We start from the raw sequence: 21,107 nt of genomic DNA, 5'->3' as shown, positions 1-21,107 counted from the left end.
ATTCAATGATATCAAACACATTCGTGTTCACGAGTCAGTCCAGTAGTTTTTAAGAAAATTCTCATTGAGAAGCGAGATTACATGCAGAAATATTATGTGTGTTATAGTTTGGCTAGTGCTCAAAAAATCAGAAGGGTAAGTTCATCTGGCACATGTGATGTTACTAATTGCTACATGTTAAATTCTGTCTTCGATCATTCAGGTGTTACTGACAGACGAATCAATGTCAGTTCTGTATCAAGTCCGGAAAATTATGCCAACTTTGCGTCATTTGTCGACGGCAAAAATGAGTGAAGAGCAAACTTCCCGAATGATTCAAATACTCACCGAGCTTGCTGACCTCTGTTGCCTTGACGACGACCCGGAAGAGCGTCATCCAATGAATCAGACGATTTTGTACAATCATGGTAAAATACGTCAACATGTGGCGAGTTAAAATTTTTGCTATGGATCATAATTATACGAAGTATTTTATATGACGTGGTTCGTACAGTTTTCCAAATTTGTAAATTTGATTCAGGATGTACAGTAAGATAATTTATATATAGTCTGTATACCGTATAATTAGAGAATGTCTTAGTCTGTGAGTTTAAGAAATCAGTCAAGCTTAACACTATGAAATTGTCATTTATTTTTACACAAACACATGGATCCAGCATAAATGGATTTAAATATTTTAACCGTATGTCCGTTGTAGGTATAATTGAGGACATCTTCCAGATTCTGACACAGGATGTTGACATCAGGCTTCTTGTAAGTACTTCTTTCTCTCCTGAACATGTGCTTTTTCTTCATCATAAAGCTTTATTCCGCCTCACTGTATTTATGATGTTTTCCTCTTGTTTTCATTTGTGAAGAATTCCAACATATTTATGTTTTTCCACACATAATTAATGAAGAGAAGTCAATATTAATTATAGTGATTGCACAGTATGTTATCTTCATCACTACATATTTATCACAGGATTGTCACGCTTAGTAACCTGGGTCTGCTGTCACAATGAGATAGCACAAGTAGACTACGTTGATTGTCAACACACGGAGACAATCTTAAAAACATATGCTACCATGGTACTTACAGTCAGCTTAGTTTACCACTGATCTGTGCAAGATGCCTTGGAACATCCAGTATCGTTCACGATTGGTATACGACTGTCTCTCACAACACGTCGAGGCACAGAATGCTTTACTTTATTTCGAGTTAATGGCGGTGATATTTTGTTTTCTTTAGGACCAATACCAAGGTCTACAAACTGTCTTCAAAATGGCCTTTGACCTATTGCGCGTGATGGCGCGAGGCAATCCTGTCGTGCAACGCCGTCTGTTTGACAGACTGGATCTCATTCTGGGCGTGAAGGGAGCGGAACCGGAAATGGCCAATGCCTTGAAGGAGGTAAGTGAAGTTGAAAAAGTGTGCATAGTAATGTAATTTATTCAAGCCATTTGAATTTAAACCTTGACTATTGAAAACATTTTATGCCCCCATCCAACTTCATGGGGGGCAAGTTAAATTTTATCTGTGCATTTATGGTTATACTTCTTTATAAGTGCTTGGTGTGATCTTGTTTGAGAATCACTAAAAGGAATGAAGTCTATACATCAAATCTGGTACAAACGTTCTTACCGCTATTGTCATGACCTGATTAATTTTTGAAGACCACAGGTTTAGTTTCCGTTTTGCCAGAATTAACAGCTTTTTGTTAGAGTCATACACTGTGTCAGTTTAAAACTGCGAAGTATATGTGGGAGTGTTTGTCAGTATCAGAAAGAGTTGGTTGCTTGGGGTGGGGGTGGGGGTTAGTGGGAGATAGGGGTTTGGGTGGGGGGGGGGGGTGTGATTGGAGATGTCTATGTGAAAGTACTAGTAATTACTTTCGCCTTTATTACCCCGACACTCAACATTATGACATGGACTTCTCATAACTAAAGTCAACATGGAAATTGTTTTAGGTGTTTACTGGTAACAAGAACTGTTGTATGCGAATTTTGCCGACACAAGTGCAGAAAATCATGACTTTAGCGGCCGACCATCTGAGCAAGGCGCCACAGTTCCTGGATCTCCTGAACGCTGTCGTGAAGGTTGAAGAACTGGATCTTCCCCTGAAGAGGAACCAAGCGTATGTGATGAAGTACTTCATGCAGTATAGGTCCGAGGTGGCTTTCGTCATTGATCAACCAAGAGACAAAAGGTACGAGTCCAACGTTTCCCGTCGTTCAAATGAGGCTTAAAATGAGAAGGACCTAAGGAAGAAAGCCGGGCAGCCCGCGTTGGTTATAATGGTATAAAACGCCGGAACCATGGACAAAATACCTTGCCAGTCCAATTTCTCGCAATTTTCGTGAAGAAGTTGTTTACCTTATAACGTCAAATGGTCATGGGATAAAGCAATTCAAACTCAGTTAATCACTGAAAGAAAAAACTATTGAACATTTTTGGTCGAACAGTTTTGGTAAATATTCGTGTCTGTTTCGCAGGAAGGAGATTTTGCTGACGGGCAAAGGGGACACCTTGACTTACCTGATCGCCCTCGTGGATATGCTGGCGACTTGCGCTGAGGTAACTTTTACATTTTTAAGCAGGCGTCAGTATATTGTCTGTTTGATCACATGTATTATGCAGCTGATAACAGCCATCATTTTGTTAAGTTGATGTTGTCCAAGCGTCATGGATCATGGTAGTACAATCGTCGCTAATTTAATAGGATACTTTGCCCACCTAAAGTATCTCTGGCCCAAGTTGTATGGTCTAATATTAATTTTGGTCTTTGCAAGGTGAGATCAAACTAGTAATGTAGAACACTTGTACTATCATTGGGCAATGGGCAGTCTGGCTTGGACCCCAACCGCCATTTGGCGGAAATTTCTTTCTGGTCGCAAGCGGGAATGTCTTGCAGCAGCCTGCGGATGGTCGTGGGTTTCCCCCGGGTTCTGCCTCCCACCATAGTGCTGGCCGTCGTCGTATAAGTGAAATATTCTTGAGTATGGCGTAAAACACCAATCAAATAGATACATAAATTTGGCGGAAAAAAGATATATTTCTAAAAGCAAAAGCCCAAGACACATAACCATCACTTAATTATAAAGAGTTCAACGAAGACTTATAAAGCCCTCTAAAACGGAAACTTACATTCAAAGTCCTTTCAAACTGTTATGATTATACTGTTTATTTGACCAGGGAGAAAATCGCTTTATCGAGTCTATCTGCCAAACGATATTCACAATCGAGGAATTATTGGAGATTTTGACGAACGAGTCCATCAGCAATAATCTGAAGCGGCCATTCTTACGGTTCCTGTTGTGGGTATATCTGAACACGGCAAGTGGGATGATCGAGAGTGGTGCTGGAGATCTTCCTCACGACAGGTGAGCAACCTCACATCAACCTCCTTGGAACCTCCCCCGAGTCTCACCATAGGCTCCTGTCAATGCATTGCTAGACATGTGTTTTCTTGTTTCCTTTGTATATTCCGCTTGAGTGTTTCTCGGATGGAGTAGTTTTCACAGTTTTGGATATTTGCATAAAATGTTTGTCATGCATGAACATTTATCATTTAAATACATGTATTGTTATAAATATTTACTTCCTACATTATGACCGGCCCGGGTAGCACAGTTGGTAGAGCGTCCGCTTCGGGACCGGTAGATCCAGGATCAATCCTTGGTCGAGTCACACCTAAGACTTTAAAAGAGGAAGTTGTAACTTCCCCGCTTGGCGTTCAGCATGAAGGGGATAGTGCAACGACTGGTTGACCCGTATCAGTATAATGGCTCGGGCGGGGCGGCTTACTTGCCTTCGGTAAGTCGTCTCAGTGATGCAGCACTAAATAAAAGAGCGGTGGAAATCCGTCCTGCAACAAGGAGGCACATTACACGTGCATGCACCCTAATGATTCCTTCGTCGTCATATGACTGAAAAATTGTTGAGTACGACGTTAAACCCCAAGCACTCACTCACTCACTCACTTCCTACATTATACAAAATATTGCTTAAACTATGGTAAAATGAAATAAAAGAACCTCATTGCATCATCTCATTTTTGGATGCCTAGCACTTTAAATCTTGTCTGGCTCAATCGGGGCTTAAAGGACAAGGCAACACACCACTGAAAAAATGGCAACTTTCTTCTCTTTCTAAGAATTTAATTCACTTAAGTATTCAAATTCTAAGGTGAGTTTTTATGGACTACATTTTTAGTGTAGATGACATTTTAAGATGGTCTATGTTGTTCTGAACGCCGCATGTTACAACATAAAATACATACGTATGAATTATTGTACGCCACAAGAATTGTGTTAGTAGCGAAGAAATATAAATATGGCCCATAAATGTTTGGTGAATCATTGTGACAAAATAGACACTCAGATAGACCTGAAACAAGTTTTGGTATTCATTTTGCATATATATTCCATTGAGATATTACGTAAACTGCGACATTTTTCTAAACCCCAAACTAGTCAAACTGTCCTTCCCGTTGACCACAGAAAAATTAATACAAAGTCTTCAAAACGTGTTGTGTTTTCATCTATTAAGGAAAACTAACAATTAACTTTCTTTCCAGTATGATGTGGGATTTACTGTCTGCTTTGCCCTTCGTTCTCAAGCAGCTGACAGAATTCAGCACGACAAATGAGGCGATGGTAAAGCAGCTGTTGAAGAGCCCGCCATCTAAAAGGTTAGTCAGTGGTGGTTTCTAGATAATGTTCCTCTATAAATGTTAGCATTTGGTACAGAATCCGCGTCCTCCAGTTCCCAAGAATCCTCACAGCGATGAAGTCCTCCACCAAAATGAATCGTGCGTAATAGCGCACACGTCTTCGCATTTAGCACACTGAAGTTAGCAGCGGGTTAGTTATTAGTTATTAGTTTTTCGAATAACTACAAACTAACTCATCAGCGGGTTAGTTAACCGAAAAACTAATGACTAACCAGCAGCAGGTTAGTATTTCTTATAACGCATAACTAACCCGCAGCACGTTAGTTTATTCGAATAATTAATAACTAACTAGCAGCGGGTTAATTATTCGAATAATTAACCCGCTGCTGGTTAGTTATTATTATTCGAATAACTAATAACTTACTTAGTAGCGGGTTAGTTATTCGAAAAATTAATGACTAACTCAGCAGCGGGTTAGTTATTCGAATAACTAATAACTAAACAGCAGCGTGTTAGTTATTCGAATAACTGGTTAGCTGCTGGTTAGTTATTCGGCAGACTGAAGTTCGAAAAACTAACCCGCTGCTGGTTAGTTATTCGTTATTCAAATAACTAACCTGCTGCTGAGTTAGCTATTAGTTATTCGAATAACTAATAACTAACCCGCTGCTAACTTCAGTCTGCCTTCGGATTTTGAGTATTCGCAAATCTAGTAACGTTTTATCTTTCGCCTTTAATAGTGGCAACATTTTCATTTTCTGAAAAATTATACGTCGTGGTTTTGAAGGTGTGCCCTGTGAAACGGTTAGTCCAACATATTTTAAAAGTAAGGGTTTTCTGACGAATCTCTTATCAGTCCTCCGTACAGCGTCTGCTAGGTCTCATTGGTCTGTGTGTAATAGTTTATAATTCCGCAGAAATGAAACAGGTATCCCACACTAAATAATTAATTGGTGAGCGTTTTCAAGGGCACGTCTTCGAAGTACTTCGAAGGCAAGATTTAACCCTATTTTGTTCTTCCTGTGCACACATACGGATCGAGGAGACACCTATAGTTTGACTACTGATATCATATGAAATATTAGCTATACGTACCCATCTCCAAGTGCATACAGAAATCTGCTCAGCATATGACGAAAACATTTGACGTACTTGGAGCCCTATTTACAACTCGGCAGACAGGTTTAATGGTATTCTCGCAGCGGTCGATGTCTATCCGTCCTACAGTTTTTTTGTGTACACTCTTTGTTTCGAACGTTTGTTTTTGCCAGACTAGAACGAGTACGCCATGTCATGTAAAGGAACCCCATTGTTTTTCAATGGCAGAGAGGCATCCACACATTATGAAAGTTTGTTTTATTATGGGTGAGATTATCATGGAGCCCCCGTAATGGGAAACCACATTTTCCGTCCGTGCGAGGTCTAACGGAGAAGCAACCACCAAGGCTCTGCTCGGCAATGCGGACTATTCCGTACTATAAGACAGTACATTACATGTACGTGTAGTCATAGTTCTCTGTAAAACCTGTACATACCACGCCTCTCCCCTCAGAAAAACATTTTTCACAGCCTATTTCGACACGACACCTTTTTTAATTTTCAGTGGCTCTGATGAGAAATCTGAAGCTCACAGACATCACGGCAGTCTTCATTACATCTTCGAGGCGTGTTTGCCGTTTTTGCAGGTAAACCACATAAAAATAACTGTCTAATTAGCTACAACACATATGAAACATTTATAATTATATAATGGTAGACTCATACATGATGTGGAAATATGACACTACTTTTAATAAGTTGTTATCGCCACGATATGTCAGAAAGAATGCCAGCTGATATGGCGTGAAACCATGTGCATTCATTCATATTTCAAGAGTATTTATTTTCAAAGTAATCCCAACATTTGGATAAAAGTAGAATTTGATGGGATATATAGACATAAACGATGATGTTGTTGTTGCAGGTGTTTTTCCGTTCCTACTACCAGCCGGACGGCTCCAAGTTTCAGAGGAGGCGGACAAAGTAGATATTCTTGCCAGATCATTGGTGGTAAGTAGGTCACGTAAACAGTGGATGTCTTTGATGGTTTGAGTTCAGACTCGATGGCTGTGAAACATAAGCGCGGCCTTGGCCCTCAAAGAGACACCACTGAGGCTCCACAAAATTAACTTTAAACGCGACCTAAAATTTGAAGTAACCAATGAAATAAAAGAATGAATTGGCAGAGGCTATGATAAGAAGTCCCTATTAGATATTTTCTTTGTCGTGTAACATTCTGTTCTAAAATGTTTATTTGCGGTTTTTAAATCGCCAGTCCGCGGGATCATAAAGCGATGTTCAAGTCAAAATTCCAAGTCACAAATTGTTGTTTCTTATCTTGCAAAGTCATAATTCTGCTTTAAAACGTGAATTCTGGATAAGTTATTGCACAACAAATTTCTGCTAAAATAACGGAAAGGAACATAGCTATTTTAATGACTGAGGTTTTGACAGAAGTCTAAGATAGCTTCATGACACCAGGGTCTGTACTTCTCTGGGTCCTCTTAGCATACCTAGATGAAGGTACAGTCAAGGACACTGACGTCACCATCAATACAAATAAGATCTTGTTGACCTGAGATATTATTCCTTTGGCATCAGAGCATCTTTTATCCCTTTCGTGTGCTGATCTCAACTCAAGCTGTATACACCAAAGTGATTTCCCGAGCAGTATGTTGTCTTCCAAGGCTTCTCGAGTATTTTGGGACCTTTGAGCTACATATAACCTAAGTTCAAAGTGCTGCTCAATACACTATGTTGTTATTTGCTGTTGTTTGCTGTTAATCAAGCTGTGATTTGTTTGGTTTCAGGATTTCTCCAGTGCTCTGGGTCCCCTCATCAGTAACCCCACCCACATGAAGGTCATGGTGTCCTCTGTCAGCTCTGTGATGTCTGCCTCCACTCTACCTGTACAGGTACGTCATGTGACTTTACAGCTCTTGAATGAACTTTGGTATTACAGTCCAGCCACAGGGAGGCCGAGAGCTGACGGTTAAGATTTTTGGCATCTTGTTTGAAGAATTGCAGCTGAAGTGGAATTATCATAAATAACCTAAAGTTTGTAATTTGATATATATATATATATATATATATATATATATATATATATATATATATATATATATATATATATATATATATATATATATATATATATATATATATAGTCTACACAAACATATTATGGAATACCTCCCTGTTGGCTTATAGATCACTTATTTTTTACGCCTCTGACAGATATTTTTGGAAGGGTCATGTGTTTACGCTGTATATTCAGTTTGCTTATTTCTCTTACAGATTACAGAACTAACTATGTAAAATGTTTCTCATGCATTACCTTAACTTGTCATTTACCCTAGATCTACATTTTCTAAGTGAGCATGAAGTCAGCCACTAAATCCAAATTCATCAATAAAGTAGTAATCCAGACACGTTCTAAAAATATTTTTACAATTCTACACCACTCATCCAAAAAAAAATAAATAGCAAACAGTCATCATTACCAGGCCACTTATTTGGTAACGCCCATTTGCCACGTTATTGCTATCTAGAGTGACGTCACAAAACCTAGTAGTTCCCGCGTACCATCGGTGTTAAACAATGTGACAATGAGAATCACAAACAAAAACGCCTGGTACCCAACCAAAGAGTATCAGTTCTGTTCCGTGTTTAAAGTGCCGATGTTTCTTTTACTTCGGTCAGTCAGGCTTGGTCATGTCGATGTTCTTGGACAAAAGCCTTGTATTTTAGCGGTCCTGCTCGTCCTGGGTGTAAGCATTAATCCTAGCTGCCTGTACCGACATCATTGAATTCAGATTTTTGGAAGATACTTTGGTAATAAATCGGACTTTGCTAAGGAAAAATAATACAAAGTCACAATATTTTGCTTGCCAGCTCAGCCTGACAAGTTACTGCAGTGTCCTGCCCGATATGTACGTTTTGTGGCACAGGCAGCCAATGTCAGCTCGCTGCTCATAAATGTGTGGTACAAAATGCACCAGTATAGCACTTAAACTAACCGCAATATGCAACTTATTGCATCGATATCTGTCTATCCACTATACAAAACCACACTGACAATCAAGAGCTAATAGGTTTTTGACGTGACAGCCAATTATCACGTGACGCTTTCAACGCTAGTGATTGACCAAGCTCATAAGGGCTTCCACAACATGGTTACTCAAAGTGAATTGTCATAGCCCCAATACTGAACTTGATCTTCTCGGCTTTCAAAACTTTATAGAATTTTTTACATAGTTTTCTGTGCCCTATATCCTTTCTCTTATGGATATATAGTGGCAGACTTTATGTTCGCTTTAATGTGACATGCCTTATTGTGCAAAAAGGTTTTAAATGGATGCAGAAAATTAATTTCCACATAAGGTCTATTAGAATTGAACCAAGGGGATACCTAGACTGGAAACAGAGTTAGTACTGGCAGTGCCCATTGTACCGTCTATCGTAGTAGATGTGGTTGTACCACCCTTATTACTGCTACTACCAATAATAATAATAATAATAATAATAATAATAATAATAATAATAATAATAATAAATACACCATCTTGTGAAGTACTCTTCTTCTTCAGGAAAAGGAGGAGGTAAGAAAACACTGAATAGTTATTGCTTGTATGCATCTCCATCTACGTTTGTTACATGAATGATGATTGGCTGAGCAGACAGAATTGTGGGAAGGCTTTAGCGTGTGTACTCCTGATTGGCTGCATCCTAAGTTAAGGGAACTAAGAATGATGGCATGAATAGGAGTCTCATAGTATTTAGTGTACATATATCATTGCCACATGCGTATTATGTTTCAATGTTTTTTTTTTTTTTTTTTTTTTTGGATTTTGTGTGGAGAATAGTTTTTACAGTGAACGTAGGATTTTATGAGAACGTTTTTCTTACTTATAAATGTCCACGGTTTTGATATCAGTTGAATTTGACTTTTCAAGGAAACTAAAGTGTTTGACCCGATGGAGGTAAATTTGACATGAATCCCATCTCTTTTTATGTATGTATTCGTGTTTTTCCCATCGAAAGAGTTCAGTAGTTCAGATTAAGCTTAGTACGTGGACGTGATTTTCATGTTGTGGAGTGGTACATGTACTTGTAGATAGAGAATACACGTATAGGCTATCAAAGTCCCTACACCTTTTTTGGACAACGCCTATTAGGTGGGTTTCTTAGAAGTGGTGAATAGGCTTCCTGTGGTGTCTTACGCATTGATTTTGCGTTTAGGTCTTACCTTTAACAACCTTTGTGACAAAATGAATCGCTGTGAACTATACCTATCGTCCTTTTTCCTGGCTAAAGAATTAAGGATTATTACTTTTATCTTGCTCTTTTTCTTGATTTATGTCGTGGTATACTCTCTTGAACCTTTGATTTCAAGTTTCCCTGCTTTTTCTGACGTCTGCCTCTTCAGAATTACATCCGCCTTGTAAAAGGGATAAACATGAGTTTACATGGAAATACTGCATTATAGATTGGCGTCAACGTTTTTGTTTCAACCAACCGCAAATATATTTATCAAATATGTTATTTGATTTTTTGTATGTAACCTATATGTATAATGCGATTTTAGTTAAACCTAAGGTATTCTGTGGACAAAATTATTATGCCTTTACTTGAAACATGTAGAGCATTATTTTGATTTAAACAATACAGTATACATGCTATATGTAGTAGATCGTTGATAATAACTCGTGTAACTGTTAATAACGGGACTATGTTTGAAAAAAAAAACACATGTGGGTTCCAAGCTGAGAGAGTGCTTTTCTGTACTGATAACGATGAAATGTCTGCGCACTGACTGTGACGCATAACGAGCATGTATACGTTTCTTGAAAGGTTGGCGTGTTGCACAGGAACCTTGGGATAGCTTTGGTAAATGTGAATTGGGTTTTCCGCTTGAATCTGACCATTTTCCATTTGAATCTGAAGCTGGTCAAATATTGGAGGTTTCCGAATTGCAATTTCTCAGGGTTTACTAATGGCTATCTTTAAAGGTTTTCTAAAAGGGCTCCCCAAAGTCAGTGTCTAAATCTTCCTGAAGGGTATAATAAAGGATATATCTAAATATACGCTAAAGGTGCCTTAATGTCTGTTTCGACGCGTAGATTAAAGGCTACATGACTAGAAGGTACCTCCAAAACTACATTTTAAGCTATATCTAAAGGATTTCTTATGTATGTATCAAAAGGTTATAATTAAATAGTATGTCTAGATTTCCAAAGGCTTATGTCTAAAGGTTTCCTGTTGTTTCGACAAAAAATAACTGAGCAGCCATTATTTTCAGGTAATGGAAGATTTCCAGGAGAAGTATGGAACAGCTAGTCAACAGCAACAGATTAAAAGTGATGCCAGGAAGGTAAAACTGTTCTTTGTAATACATTGGTCTGTAAAAGAAATAGGGACATCGTTGAAATCTAGATTGATAAGCCCTCACGCTTGAATCCACCTCTTGCTGCTTCAACTGCGGCTTTAAGTCATGAAGGTATACCAAGCGGAGGCCATTGGTTTCCTCTTGTTCCCTCTGGTTTCCCCTGATTTCCTCTGATTTTATGCACCTATGAACCGGACCTCCGTCATGCAAGTTGAAAATCCTTGAGTATTCAACTCCAACAACATAAATGAATAAATATAGGTGAAATTATGGGAACTCAAGAAATTTTCTAGCATTGGGATTTTATTTAATATGGGACATAGAGTTCCATACAGCAACCTGGACATAAAGATATGGTACGTGTACCACATACAATAATTTCAAATACAAAATTTGACGTTTTGTGACATACATACATGTAGATAAAACTTTAAAGCGATGTTGCCAAATGCAAAAAGACCAGGATATATATTTTAAGTTACCGGTGAATAATTATTATGAGTTTTGTTATTGTACTCAGCTAATAAATTTGTTTATATATTGGCGTTGTTTCAATATTCCTTTAATAATTTCTTACTCAGAAATATGAGGAGAGTTTTTCTGGAGAAGAAGAGATCAACGACAGTCTAAATGTGTTCGCTGTGAACTTTAGCATTGCATACGGAGGGGAAAATACGGTTAAGGCACAGATAGGATTCCACAGTAACGAAGGTGAGTTTGACAGCTGAAACGGGAGAGATAATCATTTATTTAAACAAAATCATCTTGTAGAGTGACATATAACAATAAATGAATATGTTTCGGTCTAATTTCTCTTCGACTACCCACACCATGGTATAATGACGCATATGCGAGGACTGTTGCAGAGCAATGTCCACAAGACAATTGCCATTTACATGTAGATCGCAAGATCGAATCCAGCTCGTGCTAATCCGGATTTTAGTCAGTGATCTTCTGTTTCCCTCACTCATAAACATCACCTCTGTTATATTAAATAAAATGTTGTTGAGAAGGGCGCAAAACCCTGATCAGATAAATAAATATGACACATCTGGTATGAAAAGCAATTATGAAAAGTTAATGATTGGGATATTTTTTTTTCCATTCTAGAGTACACAGAAATAGGAGGAGATGAGGACTTGCCCCTGGGGCCAGAGTTTCAGGAGTACATCGCCTGTTTCATCAACCATAAGGCCTCAGATTTGAAAGAACAGTACAAGATGGCAGGGAAACTGATACAGCAGTTATCGTAAGTACTTAATCTTTGTCGGCAATCATTTTAATGGTCTCTTGTGGAAAGGATTGAGGTGTTAATTTCTTTACTTGACTCATATGTAACATCTACACGGACGTATTCACTCATAACATGATCAAATTAACGATTGCCAGAAACCGGCGTACCCAGAATATTTATTTATTTGACTGGTGTTTTACGCCGTACTCAAGAATATTTCACTAATACGACGGCGGCCAGCATTATGGTGAGAGGAAACCCACGACCATTCACAGGTTGCTGACAGACCTTGGCGCGCACGGCCGGAGAGCGCACCCAGAATATACCACCACCACTGGCCGGCTACCTCCGAACCAAGGGTAGTTAGATTACCCAGCGACACTTCCACACCCACACATCCCAGCCCTCCAATTTCGTGTTATTGTGGACCTCGGTCTCGTTGGTTCCCCTTTGGAATGCGTAGGAATACATATAAATCTTGGAAACTAAGCTCATGTACCAAAAGTTTCTCTTAGACTAATCCATAATTAATTATCTCTATTCAAAATAGACTTGTATACTTTTAGACGTTGCTGTTGTTGTATTTGGTTGTAGTAAGAACGATATTCGTCTTCGGAATCGTAAGATGGATGTTTTAAATACTCGTTGAAGTTTGTGCCCGACTATTGGTGATTTTTTTCTGTTTTGTTCCTTTAGAATTTCCCACAGCAGAACAAACATGTCAGAGAAAGAGAAGGTTGAGCAGGAGGAGCTGGACATCAAGTGCCTGAAACTGTTACGAGGTATCGTCCATAACGAAGTGGTAAAGCTTCCCAGAGACTGGGAAAACAACGCCAAAGGATGTCACAAGTGAGTTTGTGGGAAGAGTAGGGATATTTGGGATCCTTCATTTCAAACTTACTTAAGCTGTGGAACAAAGCATCACTCTCTGCTGTCATGCTACAGTGCTTGTGAACTACGTCGTCACTTTGGGAGCACAACTCCACAGAAACACGGACGTATTACAAAGATTTTAAGATGATTAATACGGTAAATAGGATTAATTTCTGGCTGACATGTTTGATTACGGCTGTTGTTCCAGACAAATCCAAAAAATTCTGAACGTCGTGACTGCTCTGAACGACCACGGCGCAATGTTGGAGATTCTGCCTCATTTGGCCAAGCAAAGCGATGACCTCGTCAGAGAAGCTCTGGCCTTCATGGTCGCCATCTTGTTTGGAGGACATGAGGGAGTGCAGGTAAATCAACATGGCGGCATGTGCTGTTATATTCAGCTCGTTCATGGACCTTCTTCATTTGTTTTAGGTTTACTCATTCAGGGGAAGTCTTGGTATTTAAAGCTACAAAATTATAGACTTCAGTACAAGAACAGCCTTATTTAATTACAGCCCAAGAACCGAGATTGGCACAGCGCCATCTGGATGTAAACTAAAAGAAGATATCCAAATATATATATATATATATATATATATATATATATATATATATATATATATATATATATATATATATATATATATGAATTCATGATTTCATGATTATGTATGCATTAGGGGGAATCGTGTGACAGTTAAGATTTTTTTGCTTATGCCACAGAACTCTAAACTTGCTGTATTTAGACATTTTAACTTGGTCTTCGAAAGCGTTTCTTATCAGATGTTGTTTTGTGTTTTTATTTTTATTCGGCCATAAATGTATATACACTACATGTTTTATTTCAGCAAAGTCTACTCGACTATTTCCTTGGAACACGAGAAGAAACTTTTTTCTTTGCCATCAAAAACAGAATGCAGCTTTCTGCAATGGCGGCAAAGGAAAGGTATATATGGTTATAAAATATCGACCGTAAGAAGTTCACAGTTGGTTTATGGGTTGAAATCATATTCTGTTTTCTTAATTAGTCCTTTCGTGAAAAAAATGTAACTTCATTTAGGAATTAAGTAATATTGGTCAAGAGGTAGATATTTATTGATTTAGAACGGTGTGCACAGTCTTAGTGCTCAGTCGGTTAGCGCGCTAGCGCAGCGTAATGACCCAGGAGTCTCTCACCAATGCGGTCGTTGTGAGCAAGTCCAGCTGATGCTGGCCTCCTCTCCGTAGGCCTACGTGGGAAGGTCTTCCAGCAACCTGTGGATGGTCGTGGGTTTCCCCCAGTCTCTGCCCGGTTTCCTCCCACCATAATGCTGGCCGCCATCGTATAAGTGAAATATTCTTGAGTTCGGTGTAAAACACCAATCAAATAAATAAAATTAATCACAGTCTTAGTTTCTATTCCTTCAGTTATGCGATTACCCACGGGGTAGAGGAAACAGTTCGTCACAAAAGAGTATTCATACCATTTTTCATAATGATTCCTCATACTCACTAGCTATTAGCCATTATTCCAATAGCTCAGACTGGTATTGCGAAAGCAGTACTTCCAGAAAATGCATGTTTGTTTCACTTTTTGTCCTTCTTTCCCAGGCGTTTGTTGATGGCCCAACACCAGGCTAAAGTCGAGGAGGCCATTGCACAAGCGAAGGCCCTAAAGAGAGCCATGCTGCATGGCCACGTGGCCACCCAGGTAACTGTTAATCATAGTGTGTGAGGGCGGAGGCAGGTAAACGCTGGTCAGTTTTTGTCAGATCTTCGATCAAAATGGTGTCCTGGTTTTGGGGGCTGTAAGATTGTGACAGATGACTCTTTTAAATTAACATATCATTCATTCAAAAGCATATTTACCGTGCTGCTACTTTTGATTTGAAAGTATTAAAGCTGTGGTGAATGGGGGAGTCTTCTTCTATGAATATACTTATTTATGATACCGTTGACATCTTTGTGCAATATAATTCACAAAAGGTTTGAATTTCAGTTGTAGCGGTGTGCCATTCATACTGTTGGCTTCCAGCTTGTTTATTCTCTAGTGTTATGAGTATTTATTATGTTAAAGCACCTCGTAAAAGAGCTGCAAAAAATCAACACCTTTATAATTACTCAGTACACAAACAACCGTTTCACCATTGTCGCAAAGATACATTTGTAATTGTCTTGTTTAAATGCTTCCTTTTTTGATTGTTTGGGCAGATAATCTGTATATATCTGCCACTCTCACTAAATATTTACATGGATCTTTGGTGACGGTTTGCAGTCTACGTCTGTCATCGGGTTTTGCACAATCTAACGTTCGTTGCAGACCGCTTGTTCACCAGAATGGTGAGCATATAACTGTACGTCACATGTGGGAAAGCTCATCAGTAACTTACCAATGGTGGGTGGTTTACACAAGACCACTCCAGCTTTCTACACATATAACCATATAAACTGACTGTCATCGTTTAAGTGAAATGTCCTTGTGTATGGCGTGAAAAAAAGATCAAATAAATACCCTAAATCTCAAATTTCGTCCAAAAAGTACGTTTTTAGATGCAAATAAATATCGCAAAATTTTATATTTGGTGCTGAAACGTACAATTTTACAGTAGAATATCATCTCATGTTCCAAGCAAACCTCTAAACACCTTTCTAAAATCAGTAGAACTCTCAGAATGGGGGGAAAATGGTCAAGTTAGTCATGGACGAAATTTATGGTCATTTTGGGTTAATTAATTAAATAAATGTTACTTTTTCACAGTACAAGTTTGTATGGTGCGCACAGCATGGCTTTTTTTTACACAAATAAAGCACATGAAATTCACGTGATTTTCTTGAGAAACACACATCACGTTTTCAGACTAATTAGTTTAACAATTCTTAGTGGCATGCAGTCACTTGAGTACATTAAGTGCTACACTTGTATTATTCATTACTTTTGCGCATGCGTTTGTTTGCACACTTCCTCCAAGCTTGGTGCATATGTTTGATGATAAAAGCGCTCTGGGCTGTCTAAGCAAAATGAACAGGTTACATTGTACATGTATTTTTGTGATCATTTTAGAATTAAAACTATTATTCTCTGCTGTTATTCCAGTCTGATCAAAATCTTTAAATCAACAATGTTGCTTCTTCCCTGGGCTTGTCTCTCAGCTCCAATAAGTATTGGTCTATCCGCTGCCTGGACGACACCGATTCCACTATGCGACTCTTTACTGAAGTCAAGACTTCAGACTTCGATAAAATGCGTAATTTCGAGGGGTTTGAATTTTAACATACTTGTTTTAAGACAACATTTCTTAAGTGATTTTATTTTTCAACTCACGTGGTTTAGAAATAAGTGAAGTATCCAAATCACAGTTCAGGGCGTCAAACAGCAAAACATTATCCAAAGTCATTCCCTCAGAAAAAGGTTTCATTAATAAATCGCACTTCAAAATGTGATTAAAATCAAAACTGGCTTCGTGGAAACGGCCTCAGTTTAGTGTGACCCTGCTGCGTCTTGCCCATTGTCGGAGGTTGCGTTCCTGTCAGACTGCACTATATATATGTAGACAAAGGGACCGGTTCTCTACAAGGAAACAAGGAATCGCCGAAAAAATTGTTGGAAGCAAATATAAACCCCAAGCAAACACACACGCAAACAAACTTTTCACGCTGTGTTAAGAGCTCTTCGCGTGAAATTGGCCGACTGATGACGAGCACATTGATGAACACCCCTCTGGAGGCGCTGCTGCGAACACCACCCCTGATGTATAACCCTACCCTAACCCCTCACTTTTATGTGTTTCAGCATATCCTGGGCCAATCAGCCCTAGGGTCGGCTTTACTGGGGGCCCAGGGCTCTAAACTAGCTTTACAAGAGGGTATTAGGGTAAGTCTGTGTAAATTTTAGAGATGTTATGAGCTAGCCTGTAAAGGTAGTTTGAGATAACCCCGGGTATTGGGATAAAATATTTGTAGCAAGTTTCCAGGTTATGTGAGACAACTAAGTCTTGAGACAGACGAGTTGTAGGGAACAGAGAGGCTCCTAAATTAATTTGGGACAAGCTGGACACTAGAGACAAATGTCTTTTATAAGACAAGAGGTGCTTCTCTTACTTATGTGGGGCATCCGCAACTTTACACAAATGTCACACTCAAACTTTGATGCCACAAAAAGTAGCTAGAAATGACTCATTCAAAATAATCAAGGAAGCCTTGGAAAATGGGTTTGAAATTGACAGATGTGACCTTCGTGTAAATATGCAGATGAGTTGGAGATTATTTTGTTTGTAATAGCGCATTTTCTCCAGTTTTCTGTTTCTCGCGTAAAAAACCTTTTGGCGAACAGATGGTCATATCCAGTGAAATTTATGAACCAAAATGATAGTCTAAACCTTATGTGTACGATGTGATGTCTGAGGGTGAAGTGCAATAAAAGTTTCTGTCGTGAGAACGGTATGCGAAAATTCCTAAAATTCGTTTTAAGGGATCATAAAAAAATGTTTTTTGGTGATAGGAAGTATTACACACAAAACGTGACTGAATGATGTCAGATGAAACCATTGAGACTTTCAACCAAAGAAACACGATTTTGAATGTAAAGCGAGTTTATAGAAAGTTTACTTGTAAAAAACTCGAAAGATATGGAAAATATCTTGCCGCAAGTATAGATATCAACGAATCCGTCGCTAAAAGTACGTGTTATAACATTCAACACTACTTTGGCATTTGGGAATAATGTTGAATATTTATGCCCTATTTATTTATGTACCTCTGTTCAAGTTTGACACGTGTCAAATAGCGCACCAACGGCCACTTTATTTCCACTAGCGATTATGAAAGACAGGTAAATAATTCGTTGGCAACATAGACACTGACAAACAGTTCCTTTCTTCTTTGTCCTCACACAGCCCTTGGTAAATTAAGCTTATATTCAGTTGCTCTGCTTAAAATTTCACAGCATGACAGCACGAAAGCCATTTTCTTCCAGATTTTGCACAGATATTAGTGTGTAGTTTAAATCAATCAATGTTGAAGATTCAGAACGTTTAAGTATGCTGTTAGCATATATGTATGTATTAATTTGTCTGATACAATCTAATCTTTATCTCACTTGCAATTAACTTTGTCAGAAAACACCTGTAAAAGGAAAAGACAACAGGACAGCATAAAACACATTGTTCAGCAATGAAAGCACAACCACCTTGAAAAAAACACAACTTTTCTTAAATAGAATTAAATACAAATACATACATCTCAATTCCAAATTGTTCTGCATGTACAATATTGATATTGTTGGGTGTCTAAAACGCCATAGGCTTTTCTTTCTGTCTCTAAGAAATATATATGCTATACATATTATGTTGTCTCTTCCGCTAACATTCAACTTTCTTGACTCAGGTGAAGTTTTGCACTATTGCATTATTCTTGCACTTATACCTTCACTGAAAATTTTCTCTGGGAATGACCCTACCAAATTAAAATGGTGTTAAAACTGATACATTCTTACCTGGTAGACGTATGATACGAGCTGGAACTGAGTAATATTGATTATAAACATGTAACTCATGATCTCTTACAGAAGTCAAATACGCGGAAAATGAAAGCCAAAATGGGGAGTTCGGGAAAGTTTGGAAGCCGTCTGGGCGTTTCCAGGCCCATCATACCTTTCAATCATAGCCCATTGGGCTCCATCGTTCCTGTGTCGCCCGCAAGTCAAGTCATCAGCGATGGTCCACCAATCAACGGGTCTATAGAAATGAAACCGCTTGAGAATAAGCCATATGTTGGAAACGTCGTGGCGTCCAAGCCGAGCCAGGTGGCGCCACTTCCAGGTGTGGAGATCAGCGTCAAAGTGGACACGGTAAGCAAGCATGTGCGGTTTTCTTGTTAGGTGTTTTGTAGTTAAAACCTATGTCCAAGTCATCTATCCATACTTCCCTGCCAACAAAAGCTGGTTCTGAGTTGTGTAAAAATAAAAATGATATTCTGGGCTGCTACGCTGCAATGTGTGTGAACTATATTTACGCACACTCAAAAAATTAATCTGTTAAATTTGACAGAAAATCTGTTACCTTAGTGATGCTAAAATGTATTCTGTCAACGCAGCAGGTTATTTTGTTAAATATAACACACATATTCTCTTAATTCAACACAACCGTTCTATTAGACTAACGGGATATTATGTTGAATGTAACACAATATTGTGTTATAGTAACAAAATACATTCTAGCATCACTCAGACAACAGATGTTCTGTTAAATTTAACATATTAATTTCTTAAGTGTATACTTCTTCGTTTTACAGGCATAAATATACAGAAACATTGATGTATTAGAAAAAAGTAAGCCTACCCAGCTTTGACCGACAGTGTACTAGATGGGGGATCTCCACCAGGATAACATTAGTGTATTAGTTTCCGTACACTTTGCATCGAAGTTTTTGCAACGTTTTTGCGTTGGTTCCCAACTACTGGTTCCCATGCTGGGTGCGATATCATCATAATTGGTGCACGCGACTTGCTTTTTTTTTTCATTTGATGGGTGAATAACACCGTAATCAAAAATTTTGCTCTTACGTTAGACAAGCTTCCGGGTTATAAAATATCCAATCTTTGCCAGCTGTTAAAACCTCGGATAAAACGTCACAATCAAACTATAGTGAGAGCTGGATTCGAACCGACGACATCACAGGGTTTGGGGTGGAGTGTTTGCGATATCGACTGAACCAATCGGACGTTTTTGTACACAATAATTAATTGGAATTCTCCTCAGCAGTGTAAGAGGGGCGTATTATTCACACCGTATCCTGGATAAATAATATATATTTAGTGAATATGAAATATTCACTAAAACAGTATTTGTACTGAAATACATGAATTGACACTATAAGTATGTAAAGCAAGATCATAAGCTGGAACTGGAAAAGTAATTTTGAATATTTATCATTACAGGAGGTGATAAAGTTTAATTAATATTACATGTTCTTTTATTTTTCTCTGTAGGAATCCATCGAGGTAAATAATTTGGAAGAAAATCACCATTTGATATTTAATTTTCTCCTTACCCATGCACTGTGTAATTTCCCAAGAATTCACTAACCGCACAGAATAATAGTGTAGTCACGTGATTCAACTACCAAGTCATTCAGTAGTCTGCACGTGCTACCAATGGCACAGTTTAATCTCCTAGTGAAATTATTTATTCCTCCCATTCTTTTATTAGAAACCCCCGTGTTGATCAACTGCGCAGATAGTGGTGTTCATGTAGTCACATTCTTTTTTTCTACCCTTTCATTTTAGAAATATCCATTTACATTATCTGCACAGATTAAAGGTGCGATCACATTTTTACGACCCAATCATTCGTTTAGAAATCACCATATTTACTAACTTCGGAAAACGATGGTGTTTTCACGCAGTTTGTACCAACCATGGCATCTTTCTAGCATTAGCACACTTTTCAGTTGTCCGTATGATGAACCTTACTTAAAGTATAAGAAAGCTAAAATGTGAAGCAAGGTTCATCATACAGACAACTGAAAACCATGCATAAAAATACTTTAATTTATTTTTTCACACATTTTTAAGTGTTGTAAGGCATTCAAATATTTGAATAGTGAGGTAGGCTTTATCAGCCATACTCAAGGTATCTAGGAACTCTGACGTTACTTCACCTTTTTTTCTGATGTTCACCAGAAGGAAGAAATTTTGGGGAATCCTTTATCAGTAATCTTTTACTTATGGGTAAAAAGAGTTCAGTGTCGTGATTAGAGTTTGAAAAATTTCTTAAAAAAGAGTTCCTAAATTTTGACAATATGGTCCAGAAAGGTAACCTTAGAATTCAAATATTTGAACGCCTTTAACTCTCTTCACAAAAATTTGAGGGAAAAATGAAAGTATATGTATGTATAGTTTTAAGTTGTCTATTTAGTTATGCGTACTTCAATTTTTAGAGGT

At 38.3% G+C, this 21,107-nt stretch overlaps 1 protein-coding gene across 1 annotated transcript in view; it reads left to right on the top strand.

Moving 5' to 3' along the window:
- LOC135479724 (inositol 1,4,5-trisphosphate receptor type 2-like) overlaps nucleotides 1-21,107 on the top strand; it is an 82,709-nt gene that overhangs the window by 47,570 nt on the left and 14,032 nt on the right. Inside the window, 21 exon segments of the mRNA XM_064759627.1 lie at nucleotides 203-407; nucleotides 698-753; nucleotides 1,232-1,393; nucleotides 1,951-2,202; nucleotides 2,480-2,557; nucleotides 3,176-3,363; nucleotides 4,560-4,673; nucleotides 6,259-6,340; nucleotides 6,619-6,658; nucleotides 6,661-6,704; nucleotides 7,505-7,609; nucleotides 10,996-11,067; nucleotides 11,664-11,793; nucleotides 12,193-12,331; nucleotides 13,013-13,165; nucleotides 13,398-13,554; nucleotides 14,038-14,135; nucleotides 14,780-14,879; nucleotides 16,959-17,039; nucleotides 18,732-19,013; nucleotides 20,154-20,165. Coding sequence (XP_064615697.1) covers nucleotides 203-407; nucleotides 698-753; nucleotides 1,232-1,393; nucleotides 1,951-2,202; nucleotides 2,480-2,557; nucleotides 3,176-3,363; nucleotides 4,560-4,673; nucleotides 6,259-6,340; nucleotides 6,619-6,658; nucleotides 6,661-6,704; nucleotides 7,505-7,609; nucleotides 10,996-11,067; nucleotides 11,664-11,793; nucleotides 12,193-12,331; nucleotides 13,013-13,165; nucleotides 13,398-13,554; nucleotides 14,038-14,135; nucleotides 14,780-14,879; nucleotides 16,959-17,039; nucleotides 18,732-19,013; nucleotides 20,154-20,165 — 2,550 coding nt within the window.

This window comes from Liolophura sinensis, chromosome 12, assembly GCF_032854445.1.
Source record: "Liolophura sinensis isolate JHLJ2023 chromosome 12, CUHK_Ljap_v2, whole genome shotgun sequence".
NCBI classification, from domain to species: domain Eukaryota; kingdom Metazoa; phylum Mollusca; class Polyplacophora; order Chitonida; family Chitonidae; genus Liolophura; species Liolophura sinensis.
This window is presented reverse-complemented; position numbering and strand designations above follow the sequence as displayed.